The 14,232-nt window shown below is 45.7% G+C and overlaps 4 protein-coding genes across 4 annotated transcripts; 1 reads left to right on the forward strand and 3 right to left on the reverse strand.

The window, feature by feature from the left end:
* Positions 1–141: 141 nt before the first annotated feature.
* Positions 142–2,057, reverse strand: N7469_003456 (MFS transporter; the record flags this gene model as incomplete). Its single annotated transcript, XM_056642376.1, has 7 exons — positions 142–393; positions 443–611; positions 650–1,077; positions 1,131–1,487; positions 1,546–1,645; positions 1,702–1,937; positions 1,995–2,057. 7 exons carry the CDS (start codon positions 2,055–2,057, stop codon positions 142–144), a joined length of 1,605 nt encoding a protein of 534 aa, XP_056501788.1.
* Positions 2,058–3,816: 1,759 nt separating this feature from the next.
* Positions 3,817–4,521, forward strand: N7469_003457 (glutathione S-transferase family protein; the record flags this gene model as incomplete). Its single annotated transcript, XM_056642377.1, has 1 exon — positions 3,817–4,521. The coding sequence occupies one exon, from the start codon at positions 3,817–3,819 to the stop codon at positions 4,519–4,521; it is 705 nt and encodes a 234-aa protein (XP_056501789.1).
* A 784-nt stretch (positions 4,522–5,305) lies between these two features.
* On the reverse strand, positions 5,306–6,142 carry fgaDH (chanoclavine-I dehydrogenase easD; the record flags this gene model as incomplete). The annotated part of the gene is made up of 2 exons (XM_056642378.1): positions 5,306–5,502; positions 5,551–6,142. 2 exons carry the CDS (start codon positions 6,140–6,142, stop codon positions 5,306–5,308), a joined length of 789 nt encoding a protein of 262 aa, XP_056501790.1.
* A 643-nt stretch (positions 6,143–6,785) lies between these two features.
* Positions 6,786–14,128, reverse strand: ags3 (alpha-1,3-glucan synthase Ags3; the record flags this gene model as incomplete). Its single annotated transcript, XM_056642379.1, has 4 exons — positions 6,786–6,834; positions 6,897–13,475; positions 13,541–13,716; positions 13,781–14,128. The coding sequence occupies 4 exons, from the start codon at positions 14,126–14,128 to the stop codon at positions 6,786–6,788; spliced, it is 7,152 nt and encodes a 2,383-aa protein (XP_056501791.1).
* Positions 14,129–14,232: the final 104 nt, after the last annotated feature.

Consider the following 14,232-nt stretch of genomic DNA (forward strand, 5'->3'; position numbering starts at 1 on the left):
ATATTCACGGTCTCCCATTACAGTGCTACATGAAGACAACAGAACACACTCTAGAATTCATCAATTGGCCGGAATTCATCAGGTCATGGAGAAAGCATTCTTGACTTCTGTTGAATTTGGAGGATACGCATCTTACACCGTTCAGTCCAGACGAACCGTGTACTTTTTCCGCAAGTACTCGCCATACTTCCGGAAAATGATAAACATAACACCCAGTCCCAATGATACAAAAGCAAGAAGAGTATTACCCCAGCCATACCCAAGCTTATCATACATCGGGACTCCTGCCAAAGGAAGAAGGGCGGCTGTGAGGCTTCGTAGCATATTTCCAGCGGCAATTCCACTGGCTGCGTATGTTGTATAGGCATCGATCATATAGACGTTGAACGGAATCTGTGAAAAATTAGTCTGGATGTATGATGATTAATAATGAATAACATACAAATGTGAACATCACTCCAAACCCAACAATTCCTGTTGCTACGATTGGAACTGCAGGATGTACCCTTTCTTGGCATGTCCAGCCGTAGGTGATTAGACCAACCGGGATCGCAATGGCACCGTATAATAAGGACTCCAGGCGGTACCTAAAGATGACCATGTTAACTTCCCTGAAAAATATTAAGTTTAATGCTAGGTTTCAACTCACTCTGGCTTGGCCTCTCCGTTTTTATAGGAGAGTCTTTGGTGAGTCTTGTCGTTCGCATAGCTTGCAATACTCAATGAAACCAGAAATCCGATCGCGAGACCAAGATATACAAGGCCAAGGGAGCCGTTATTGAAGGTATATTGACCTTCGAAAACGACGGAAAAGGTTGAAAATAGCAGATAAGTGAATCCGTATACAACGGCATTGTAAATGGCTAGACCGGTGACCACTGGGCAGAAGAAAAACATCTTGACTGGCCGTTGTATAGCTCTTTTGAGAACCCCACTAACAGGTACTTGACGTGCCCCCTTAGCAAATAGATCGGGGTTTCCAGTCTCTTTTCGTAATTTCCTTGCTTTCCATTCGAGCAAGACGGGGGCATATGTCTCTGAACATGTCAAAACGCATATTACCCCCATTGTACCGTTCTGAAAATATCAACGATTAATTAAACATCCTTCATGTTTTGTGACTGACTTACAAAAATAAGCAGCAACCAAAAAACCCATCGCCATCCCACTGCTGCCGCCAGATACGCACCGGCGATTGGACCTACAGCAGGACCGAGTAGAAAACCGGTCGAATACAGAGACATTGCAAATCCTCTCCGGTGAATGGGTACCAGGTCTGAGATAGTACCACCCGCATTGTTCAAAGAGCAGGAAGCCGAGCAACCCTGAAGAAAGCGCATGATGACTAGACCTGATAGCGAGGGTGTCAAGGCGCATCCCAAGGAAAATGCACTGAACCCAATGTTTGCGCAGTTGTAGATTAATTTACGACCGACGACTTCGGACATAGGACCCATAAGGATCGGACCAACACCCGTACCCAAAAGCTATATTTCATCAATTAGAACCGAAATTATACCTTCTGGAAGCAGTATCCAAACGAACCTCTATGGTAACCGCCAGAGTTGCAATCTCATCGTTGTTTGAATGGAACTCCTCCATTATTTGAGGGATCGCTGGAGCGATTGCCGATGAAGCAATAGACCTGAAGTGAAAGTCAGGTCCAACTCAAAGACCTACAATTAGTCTGATTGCACTGACGTAGAAAAAACGACGAAGGTAATGACTGCGACAAGCATAGACCTCCGCCACACCGGCCAATTGCGAGGGTTTTTTGGATCGTCGGGGCCATCCCAGTCCACTTCGTTTGGATTTGGCAGACATTCCTTTTCACTGTGATCCGTAGGAGCCAGACAGTTGTCCTCGACATCAGTGGTGTTGTGGCTGTTACACCTGATACTATTTTGCGCGTCATTGGGGTATTGCGTAGGGACAGTCTAAAAGCATAGCCTGTTACTTAGCTAGTCGACATGAAAAGGTTAAATAAACCGTACCTGATGGCCCTCCTGCGAGGCCCTCGCGTCCTTTCCCTCCATTTCAAGCTTTGTTAGGAGCATTAAGGGGACGAGATGTATGGATCGCGGTAGCTCGTACAAAATCTAGAAGCGATGACTGAGGCTTCAATTGAGCAAAGAGGATGCGTATGAGAAGGAAGAAAGGCGATTTTGGGAGCGGATTTCTGGGGAATAGCTAAAACTCTTTTGGCTACATCAGCACCTTTAGCAGTGGCTACAATAAATATTTGTTATCTCAATCTCCTCTGCAAGGACTTTTGTCAGCTTTCGGAGGACTCTATCCAAATATTTCCCAAAGAGGAAGTCGATTTTCCGAAAGAATCATGGTGACCAGTTTGGTTGGACATTGCTCATTCCAAGTCTTAGCCAATTCCAACTGTAACCAACTTGGTTACAGTCTTGAAGCTATGTGATCAATTACATCGGAAACCAAATTATATAATTCAGACAGCGTCTTTCACTAAGCTAGTAGCAACCATTCTAATCTTTGTTTTTAAAATCTTTTGTTATTGCAATATCTTATTCTGGTAGTGATTAAAACTGCCCTTGAACCTGCATACTAGAGTTGCAAGGCATCAGAAGAGAGTTTGTACTCGACCTAAGGATGAACGCCATTCGATGAATCATTGCTTCTGCAGTAAATGTGGGATTGATAAGTGTGAAAACCGATTCAATCCCAGCCACTGCAAAGAACAGTTCAATGTATTATCCAATAGATTTTCCAGCAAACACGGCCACGCGATCGGCTGTATAAAACTCCACGAACTATTAGGTACCGTTGTATTGCTGGGCTAAAATTTGAAGTGACCGGTAAGTCAAAGTTGATTTCTGCCAGCGCGACACTACAGAGCTCAGAGTTGGCTTTCCTTATAATGAATCAAGTCGCCGAACAGCTTGATATTTTCCCGAGAGAAAATTTGTTTTTTAGAAAGACATCTCCAAACAATTCAAAGCAAGAGATACTAGGCAGATGATGCCTTATAATTTCCGAATATAAAAATCGTATACTTGTCGTTCTCTGGTCATTAAAATTACCAAAGAGATTCCGTGCATTCTGCGGCTCGGGTTATCAATCGCCTATTTTGGAACTTTCGGGATATTCACTGCCTAATCCATCATGAAGATCAATATTCATATATCATCCATAGTAAAGGTCGACTATTGATGATGTACGGCTGTAACATATATGTCTCGCAGCGTCTTTTTGGTACGGAAAATCCGATCGCGACGAATTTTTTCAAAACAGATTGACTTCTCGAGCCATTTAGATTAAATATGATCATCTATTCCACATGCTGTGTTATTGAAAAATGCTCTAGGACTAATCGAAAGAGATCTCCGCAGTGGTTAAACTATTTGCTTGCGAAGGTGAAAAAAAAAGAGAATTTAAACCCTTTTGGATCTTCCTATAATTGAAGATAATATTTAGAACTTTAAATCTTAAATTTCCAAGTTCTAATAAGGTTATTATGATCTCATAGCACTATCCTCAAGTTGTAGACGAAAATGTACTATTACATACTATGTAAACAGTGGAAAGTCTCGCTCTCTCGGCTTTCCAAATCCCCGATCGCCGAGCTTATTAATGATTTCGCGGCGGATTTCAGACTTCGGCGAAAGATTGGTAATTTGGGGCTAAACCTTGGTAATTTTGTTTCAAATAAGATTGGGATACATTCTATAGACTACGATGCTATACTATAAGTACATTCAAAAGTATCTAATTTGAAGCTTCCAGTTCTGATCAATTCCAAACACATACCCAAAGTGACATCCCGTTAACCCCAACGAAAACACAACAATGGCGATCCTTCCCATCAAGCTCTATGGAGGCATCCTAGGCCCGAACCCACTCAAAGTTGGCATTATTCTCACTTTACTCGAGCTGCCATTTGAGTCTGTCCCAGTCGATTTCGCCAATGTCAAGGGCCCTGAATATGTGGCAATCAACCCAAATGGACGTCTTCCCTCAATTCATGATCCAAACACTGATCTAACAATTTGGGAGAGCGGTGCCATCATCGAATACCTCATTGAACGTTACGACACCCAAGAGCCTCGCAAGCTCAGTTTCACTCCTCGCAGCGCCGAGGCCGAACTGGCGCGTTCATTCCTTCACCTACAAGTCTCTGGACAAGGTCCTTACTATGGCCAGGGTTACTGGTTCAAGAATTACCATGCCGAGAAGCTTCCCAGCGCAGTGGAGCGCTACGTGAATGAAGCGAAGCGTGTCACTGGAGTTTTGGATAAGTGGTTGAGCAAGGAGAAAGAGGCTCATCGCGACAACATTGGAGATGGACCTTGGCTAGTTGGCAACAAGCTGTCTTATGCCGATGTGGCCTTCATTCCTTGGCAGAAGGCCGCACTTACATTTGCCGACGAAGGATTTGATATAAACGAATTCCCTCATGCAAAGGAGTGGTACGAGCGCATGACCACCATAGAATCAGTCAAAACGATCATGGATGATGCCGCCCAACAGATGGCTTTAAGAATGAAGAAATAGCGGTCGATTGAGCCGTGTGGATTGGTGATAGCTCGCGACAATAATTTGGATCTCGGAATCCTATACTTATTATATACCAAATGAAAATTCATACAAATATGAGCAGCTACGCTCTACGCCAGAGCATTATTTCCCCGAAGATTGATGAAGTACTCAGCAAAGCACTACGACCAGTGTTAACCTCTATTCATTAAATATTTGTGGAAAGAAAAAGGAGCAATGACGCCGTTGGTAGATTCCCTAGATTTTCGGTAATAATTCCTTACAACCAATGAAATAGTTCAGGGCTGATGAAACTATCCGTCTCTTAAACCCGCAGGATTCCGATATTTCAACTACTGATACATCATGATTGGAAACCAGAAATTTCACATTTAATTGTTATCATGATCATGAAAAAAAGCTAGATTCTCTCAAGTTCTTTTCGCTACATCTTATCCCAAGTCTTGCCTGTGCGGCCGATCAATGGCTTGGCCTACATGGATGTTGGGCAATCGAAGCGAACATCGAACAGCTAATTACTTGGTATCTCTGACAAATTTTAGCAAATGCGGGGAAAAGAAATTGCGGACTGCGAAATTTAATGGCCACTGTAAGGTTACATGTATTCTTCGATTACTAAAAGACTGTGATCCAAATCATTGCTTGTAAAATGGCTAGCTTCATTATGGAGCCCAGACGAGTTGCATTGACATATCAGGGCTAAATTATCATGATATCTCTGAGGACTAGCTAGTATAATTAAGTCATGCATCTTGATGATCACTTCTCGACCAGTTTAGCCCTAAGGAATACCATAACCCACTGGAATATTAGCCCCACTCACTTTGTCTGACTCTTCGCTCAGTAACCATACGATTGTCGAGGCAATGTCAGCGGGTTCGAGCATACTAACGTCTCGTGAGGCCATTTCTGCGACCACAGCTTCCGATGTAGAAGCATTTGGAACGAACTGTGCCAGCATGGGAGTATTCGTAGCAGCTATCAAAAGGTTAAAGTCTGCTATTTCAAAGATACGGGAAAACTTACCTGGGGAAACTGTATTCACGCGAATGTTGTGATTCTGAACATCGTTGGCCACACAAGTACTAAGAAATGAACAAGCTGCCTTTGATACACCATATGCAAAGACATCAGGCGTATGATGGAATGCAGCGAGACTTGCAATATTCACGATTGAACGAGGAGCAGAAGACAAGCCAATCATTGACCGAACCTGCGCTCTATTACAGTAGAATATACCATCAAGATTGATTCCCATGATTTTCTTCCACATTTCATTGGTTCCACCAACAATATTTGGCGATTGACGGATACCAACTGGTTGAGGAATTCCAGCTACATTCGCTGCTCCGTGGAGGTCTCCAAATTCCGAGACAATACCTTCAACCCATCTGTCTACTTTCTCCGGATCAATCACGTTCAATTCTCTAGTCTGTACTTGGATCTTTGGGTTTATTTCTTTCAACTCCTGACGCAGTGAGCCGAACGTTTTAGGGTTGATGTCCCCAATAGATACTGCACTTGCACCCTTATGAGCCAACAGGCGACTTGTAGCAGCGCCCATTCCAGAAGAACCGCCGGTAACAGCGAAAACCTTTGATGCAAGGGAAAATGACATGATGTAAGGTTTTGCTGATGGACGATTTGGAAGAATTCTGATCCAAGTCGTTCGCTTTTCGCGCTCGTAATTCAGTAGTCGAATACTATTATTCTGGAATTTCTACGCAGACATTCATGCATTAATATAGCTTCTGTGGCATGAATGTCAAGGTCAATTGGTCTAGTAAATTCCGGTCGTGCACAATATTTGTACAGAATTCCCCGCATTAGTGGTGAGGAATCAGCGAATCCCAAATGCTTCCCTGGATTGGCTTGTCATGATTCATGACAAAACGATCGGGAATCGGCTACGCCATGCACTAATGTAAGTTGAGAAAGAACTTCCGAGCTCCCGAGGATAGTTATGTTGCTTCTTGTGGGCAGCGTGGGTCAATATCATTCCTCCTCTCGAAATTCAAGATATCGCGGGGAACACACACGCAGGGTTCTTCCTTTCATTGAATAGGTCCCTTTCGTAAGGCCGTACCAGTAGGTAGAACATGCACTTATTTCTATAGAAAGGTCTATGGTTCCTAATGAAAGATTAAGAGGTACTTATGAAATTGCAACAGGAAACGCTTTGAAATTGAGAAAAAACAACGCAATCTATGTGTATCATTATGTATACAGTATGCTCGTGAGCTCCGAAATCATGAAGAAGCTCAAGGCCTATTAAGCTGCTCGCGGCGGTAGAAAAGTAGGAAACCGAAGCTACTCAGGAAGTTAGTAAAGTAATAGAAATAAATGGAAGTTGGGTAGAAGAGGCGACTGACCTTGCAAGGAGCTGGAAGAAGAGAGAAATCCAGAACCACGCATTTCCAACTTTATCAAGAGATGATCCTACATTAGGGGAGATACCCCCAGGGCCAACGTTATTTGGCGCGAATCCTCGAGCACAAATGGTTGCAATAGATCCAAGTGCTTGCGCGGCTAACAAGACGAAACAGACATGAACTCTTGTCAGTGTCTGTAAAAGAATCATTCCCAGGCCAACTTGCTGAATTTCATCGAGAACTCCCAGCCAAAGCCAAAGGCATCGTGAAACGATAGCACCAGAAGTTAGACCTCCGGCCCAAGGAAGGTAGTATCCAATATTAGAGGTACTCCACCAGATTTGGGCCCATCGTGGAGCCCCAATACTCAGACCAAAGACTGGCAAAATCCAAGAGTGCTCTTTCGATAGGAAACGGAAGAATATCATCGCTGCGACCCAGACGATGATGAAGAAGAATACCACCAGCACAACAATCTCCCACGTCTTGGCGTGTTTGGAAGACCAGAGGAAAGACCAGTTACGACCAAATGCTGAAGCAAGGAACCAGTTCTGGATGATGACCATGAAAAAGAACCAAAGCACAATACGACGACGGAAAAGAGAAGTGTAGAAGAAAAGAATCTTTCCAGGGGCTTGGCGATAGTATTTGGGTAGACCCAAAGCAAGCAAGACACCAATGATAAAGCATACTGCTGCAATAGGCATCACCACGGCTGTAAGTTTCCAGGTATTCAGAGCAAGTGTGGAAATACCACCTACTTCCACTGCTGTGACTCTGGAACTCCAATACCATAAAGCAACAGTGTAGATCTGATTGAGGCCCTGAATGAGACCTGCGCGGAACATCCAATCCTTAACAGGGACTGCACCCTGGTCACCAAAGTTGAGGGCGAAGAAAAGAGATCCACTGGAGGATGCGGCGGAATAGACGCCTGCAGCAATATTTTGGGCCCAGAAACGGCCAAGTTCTGAAAGAGCAAAAGGTGAAACGCCAATGATGATGAACGCCATGGCGTATATGAACCAGGGAAGCGTGAGAACAATCACAGACGGGAATCGATAGAACAGGAACCACCATACGATGGACGACAGACAGTACACTGCAGCGATAACATAGAGCTTAACAGCAGTCTCACCAACCGTACCAACCAAAAGCGTAATTTGTGCTGAGTTTGTCGCAATTATTTGCCCAAGACCTAAAAACAGAGAATAGACTGGCCAGTTACCAATACGCCATCTCATAAATCTCTGTATAGCCATTGGTCTCTTGTATCCAAGGCGAGCAAGCCATTGGTCAATATCGTCTGATCCATTAGACTCTGAATGATCATTGGGAGAGTCAGTGCTAGAGGAATCATTGACAATATCCTGAAGGCCTGCGCCAGTCAAGGGGCGGTCTTTGGGCTGCTTCTTCAATTGTGCGTCCGTGTACATGTTGAAGAACTTCCGTTCACTCTTCATTAAATAAACCTCGATACAGTGGTCTGTAGCTGAGTTTTTCTTGTTAAGTTTCTTTAATTGATCTTCGAATTGTCGTGTGAAATGACCCATGCTGTCCGTGAATGTCGGGTCGACCTTTTGCAAATGGAACACAGGCTGTTCGTGATCGGCAACAACAGAAGGCAAAGAAAGAACAGATACATTCTGTCCATGAGGGAGAAGATTGTATTCGCCAGAACTGACATCCCGAGATAATCTGGGAGATCGCACGGGCGATGAATCTCGGGACACAAGACGGGATGAGTCTGAGGCGGATAAATTGGAGCTGGTTCGTGCGTGGTTGTTGTTGTTGTTGTTGTTATTTGCTGGAGATTCAGTGCCTTCCTGGGAGCTCAGAGTACGCTTCACTGCGGCCATTGCCTCCTCTTGGGAAATGAAATTCTCCTGTGGCATATCAGCAACGTCGTCCTCCGCATCCGTATCGACTTCCGCGGCTCTCTCGAGCATTTGACTCTCGCGTAATGATCGCTTGACAAGACGTTTCCTTCCTGCTCCGGGTCCGGATCTTCTGCCAAGAGACAGTTGTCTTTGCGGTAGACTGTTGCGATTGCTATCGTTCTCCTGCATCTGTCTGAGCTCGACGGCCTGGAGCTCAAGGAGTGACGGCTGAACGGCCTGGGAATTTCTTCCAGGCAGCATTTCCACCGAGGCAGAAGGGTTTGATACTGGACGAGACCCGGGGGCCGACTGAAGGCCTTGCAAGTCCCAGTAAATATTGGATTCGCGAGATGGGCCACTAACAGTGTCCTTGTTCTTAGCGTGGTGAGTGTGGATTGCTGTGCGTTGCAGGACCTCAAGCTTTTGAACCCATTCAAGGACAGGGAATCTCTGCTTGGCCGAATTGGCACGCATTTCCTCTCGGGTCTTCGGTGTTGAGTCCAAGGCAGATCCAATGGCAGTTCTCAACTGGTGCAAAAGATGGTGAGCAGAATCAGATTCCACGGTATACCACCAGCCTGGCATCTGTCCAAGACCTCCAATACGTGCGCCAATTCCAAGCGCACCCTTACGACCGAATTCAACTGCCACCAAGCCAAATGGCTCATCTCGAGATGGAATCAGGGCAAAATCGGCACCGGAGAAAACAAAGGGAGGCAGAATGGTAAATTCAGGCTTCGAGAACACACGGCCTGGATACATCTCCATAATGCGCTCGAGCTTGACAGCGGCCAGTCTTCCATAAAGATCAATTACTGGTCCAATGCAGATGACTTGTACATTAGGTCTGGCAGAAAGCACACTTGGCAAAATATCTGCAATCAAGTCAACACCCTTTTGCTTCGACCATCGCCCCACGAAGACGAGAAGATCGGCACTGGCATCTTCCTTCAATCCTGCCCATTTCTGTGCTTGTAGCTTATCATTGGTGGATTCGGCATCTGTCTGGACTGAGACCTGTACATCTTCCTTCTTTGTATCGGCAGGATCGGGGTTAGGCAGACTACCGATGTTGCTCAAACTCCAGAAAATCGGATATCGAGCCCATGACCGCTTGCCATACTTATTTGACACACCGACTGCACCGAAGCCACGCTGATGGAATCGCAAGTAGCTCGCGCCTGTATGAAGGAGGTTGAAGACATTTCCGAACTGACAGTACTTTGTAGCTGTCTCGACGGGAAGATTGAAAACCGAACAAACCTCCTTCTTCTCTTTTTGTGTCCTGAGTGGCCAGAGACCCTGGAATTCGGCGTTATGCAAGGACAAGCAAACCGGGATGGTACGCTCTGGAAGAAGATACAATGGCGCCAAACATCCGTGGAAGTCGTTGATGTGATACAGATCAATATCCGGTGCTCGCCTGATTGTCTCCGCAATACATTGATTCCAAGCAGAGTAGTAAATTGCCGAAGGCAGATCGTCCATTCTGGGTGGGTAGACCTCAGCTTTAGTTTGTTGCCGGAAAACCGGAGCATCGAGCAAGACATAGGTGATATTATCCACAATATGATACTGTACGTTGATCAGATAGGGCTTGTCGAGGATCGTGACCACGTATGGCTCAACAGGGACGTCGACTGGATAATCGACATCACCAACACATGGTACCACCCAAATGAGATTCTGGTGCTTCAGATTCTGACCCATCAGCTGGGCCATCACTCCAAGCCCACCAATTTTGATCTTGATGTTCCAGTCTTGTATATCATACTCCATGGTTGCGATCAACACTGTGCGTTTCTGGTCAGGTGCACCTGCTGCAGCTATTTCCATAGGGATATCCTCAACAGCAGAGTTTTCAAGACCTTTCTGTCCGGAAAGTTTATCCTTGACTCTATGATATAGAGCCACCGGCAGTTTCTCATCTTTGACAACATTGCCGTCTTTGTTGAGCTTGACACGGTAGAAGGTCTGGATAAAGATGAAAATCCCAGCTAATCCCATCAAGATCGGGACAACCCAGAGAAGGACGTAAAGAACAAGCTGAGCCCAGCCACTGCCTATCGGGAGCAATTCATACCTTAGATTGGCGTCGTTGAGAGAGATTCTCCAGCCAAGGTGCGGGAACGGAGGCAGATTCGTCATATTGATGACGTTCGAAGAAAGATATGAAGGGGGAAGCTTTTGAACGTTCGATGAGTTTCCCACGTCTCCGTAGACTTCTGTCGTGTCAGGAATACCCCCTTCATCAATTCCCCAAACATTCAACTGACCAACCGATGGCCATTCGTAGACAAAATCGTAGTTCCAACGAGAGGTCTTGGTGTCGAATGTCATTTCACTATCCAATCCTTGATCGTAGCCGTACTGATTATATGGACCGTTGAACCACAAATGAGGGAATCTTCGGATACCATCGCTCTCCCATCCGTAATCGCCCTCCTGGACATAATCACTGCTGCCAGTGAGCTTAGAGAAGTATTGGACCCGGACGTGAGTTCCCTTCCACCTTTGTTTCTTTGTTCCGGTGAATGCTGAAACATCAATGGTCGTGTTGCCGCCCTTGTACGAGGCCCAGTCAGACCAAGTACTGCCGAAATCAGTTGAATATCGGAATGTATCAGCACCGGCTGCACTGTGTTTAACGTAGAAGTCGTCGCCGGACTTGTGGATGAGGCTGGAAGAGTAGTTGGAAAGGGGAGTAATCAAGGGGTTGCTTTCGAGACCGACGCGGAACAAAAACTTGTCGGTGGAGTTTGTATATCCATTTTCAGACGAGGAAACGTTGGCAACTGTCAGCTGGTGAATTCCGTGATGCACATTCGTCAAGTTCGCAGACCAGGTCCACACCGTAGGGATCTCGCCGATGAAGTTGTTGTCAGTTGTTCGTGCAGAGATCTTCTTACAGCTGACACTGTCCTTGTCCAGAGAAGCTGTGACTCCCTTCTCTGTGGTCGAATTCAAACTGATTGCATTGGTCATGCTCTTGCACTCCATTTCCGTTGAGTAACCAAGTTCGACCGAGAAGGTCTCGCCTGTATCTTGAGCAGATATCAATCGAGCATCGTGACCGGGCGAGAAATTGGTGACAACTGGACCCGGCTCCACGAAATCCTTCTTCAGGACATAGGAGCGGTATTCCCAGGGGAGAAGTTTCATGCTCTTTACACAACCATAGGTGTCATCCGGTCCATCTTCAAGAGTGAGCTCATCATACGGATAGAAGAGGTTTTTCAACGTGCTCCCTGACTCAAAAGGAGACAACAACGCAGCACTTTTATTGCTGCAGTCACCCCCATAAGTCTTCGTTTCGTTTCCATTCTGATATACCAGCCACAAGGTTTGATTGCTTTCTTTTGCTTCTTTTTGAACGCCTGGGAAATAGCTTCGCAAGACAGACCAAAGGCCAGTGACCGTGGGCGTGGTAGAAGAGCCAGGCAGATATATATCCTTTGTCAGTTGAGAAATTGTCTTGAGGTACAAGCCATCGTTTGCAACCGGGTAATGTTGTCGAACTTCGAACATGCGTTTCATGATGTTCCGAAGGGGGTGGGCGGGATTTCGTTGATCATAAGTGACCGTAATATCGTTACAACCATCACGTCCCTTGTCAATTGGGAAGTCGTAGAATTTTGAAGTGTTCAGGTTGAAGCAACCGTTTGTCCACCAAGCAGTCTGATAAGTCATGGGTTGCCGACCAAAGAGATAGTTCGTTGCAGTAGCATCGAAGACGTACATGGCCTGTTCCTCGCCCCACAGAATGAGAGGAATACCAGGCAACTCGAGTGTGACAACGTATAGACCAAGAAGATATTTCTCGGTGCCATTCACGATAGATGGCCATCGAAAGTTGTCCTGGTTAGAGACACCATACATATGTCTCGGGTCCAACTCACCAGTAAATGCATTGATGAAATCGTTTGTGATAAGCATCTCGTTCCAAGCTTCGATGAAATCTGTAGGCAGATCAAATCCAGCGACAAGGTTACCGTCCATTCCTAGAAATCGAGTCATAGAACGATAGATCGTATAGTGGAAAGCCGAGGCGTCTAATGCTTGCAGTCCATCATCTCTTAGGAAGGCATCGTCCGAATTATTGGTCAACTTGACACCTGCACCCGCAGAGTCTGGTCGTTGATTTGGTTGACGACCACGTCCGAGGTACAAGCTACCAAAGGTATCTCCAGCCGTGATCTCGCCGGGAAGGAAAAAGTTATGTTTGCCGTACTTCTTCGCGCACTTTCGATAAACAGCTGTAATCTCACTCAGAGGCTCGAGTGTCGTCTGCACAGCTTTATCGAAACGGAATCCATCAATATCCAAACTCGCAATTTGAGCACAGGAGTGTTGAGTGATGATATCTCGAATTGGTTTATGCCATTCACGCAAGCGATCCTGTACTGAGGCAAACTTGGTAAGTTGGCGCTGCCAATCAGGGAAGTTTCCAAAGGCCTCTAATTCTCCAAATTGGTCGAAATCCGAGTTGTAGCAGCCTTCCAGATCCATCGGTCCACCAGATGTAATCGGATAACCGGTCTCATCCCAGAACTTTGGAAAGTTACACGACTCGTTATACTCGTTGCTGAATTGGAAATCTGCGTATTTTCTATCAGTGACCCACTGAACTTCATATTCGTGTGGGTTGAAGTCGGCAGAGTCATTCAAATGGCCTTTGAAACCAATGAGATTACTCAGACTATAAACTCGCGTGGTTAGCTTCTGGATCACGAAAGTATCTTGGAATGAGGACGATCAACATACGTTGCCACTGTGTTGTCCATCAGGACATACATATCACGCTTATGAATCTCCGTGATAGTCCGCCTCCAGTCATCTAGTGTACCATGGTGCATATCGAGAAGCGTGGTATCGGTTGGTGAATAGCCGTCGTAGGCCCAGGGTAAATTCATCAAATAGGTTCCGGCGAAGTAAATAGCCTAGCCCAAAGACACAATTAGCCATGCAAATTCCTCGAAATGCCGAAAGTAATCAAACACCCACCTTAAATCCCATTCCCTGGATATAGTCAAGGGTATCCAGCAATCCTTCCAAGTCTCCGCCATGGCGCATCTGATTCGAATCAAGGACATGCTCAAAGGTAGTCCCGTTGATATTGTCGTTTGTCGGATCACCGTTTGATATCCTGTCCAAAAAGATTGTGTAGACAGGAAAACGCCAGTTATCTGGCGAGGGATGATATTCATGGTCTGGCCATTCTCCCCAGTAATCGATTGGGGCTGTTGCAGATTTGTTTTCGTTAATATTATAATCCGAGAGGGCCTCGTCGTATGGCCAAGACAAGACCAGCGTGCTTAGCAGTGAAACAATGAAAAGCCCTGAGGACCGCATTTCTGCGAATAGGGCGCCTTGAACAGCCTGTCGCTGTACCTATTACCGGTGGATGAGCGACAGACTTCGAACGAATGACTTGCTTTGATACGCTGCAAATAAAA

The sequence above is a fragment of the Penicillium citrinum genome (assembly GCF_028827155.1).
Source record: "Penicillium citrinum strain IBT 23319 chromosome Unknown utg000003l:1.0-4596430.0:1.0-4598250.0, whole genome shotgun sequence".
NCBI lineage: Eukaryota > Fungi > Ascomycota > Eurotiomycetes > Eurotiales > Aspergillaceae > Penicillium > Penicillium citrinum.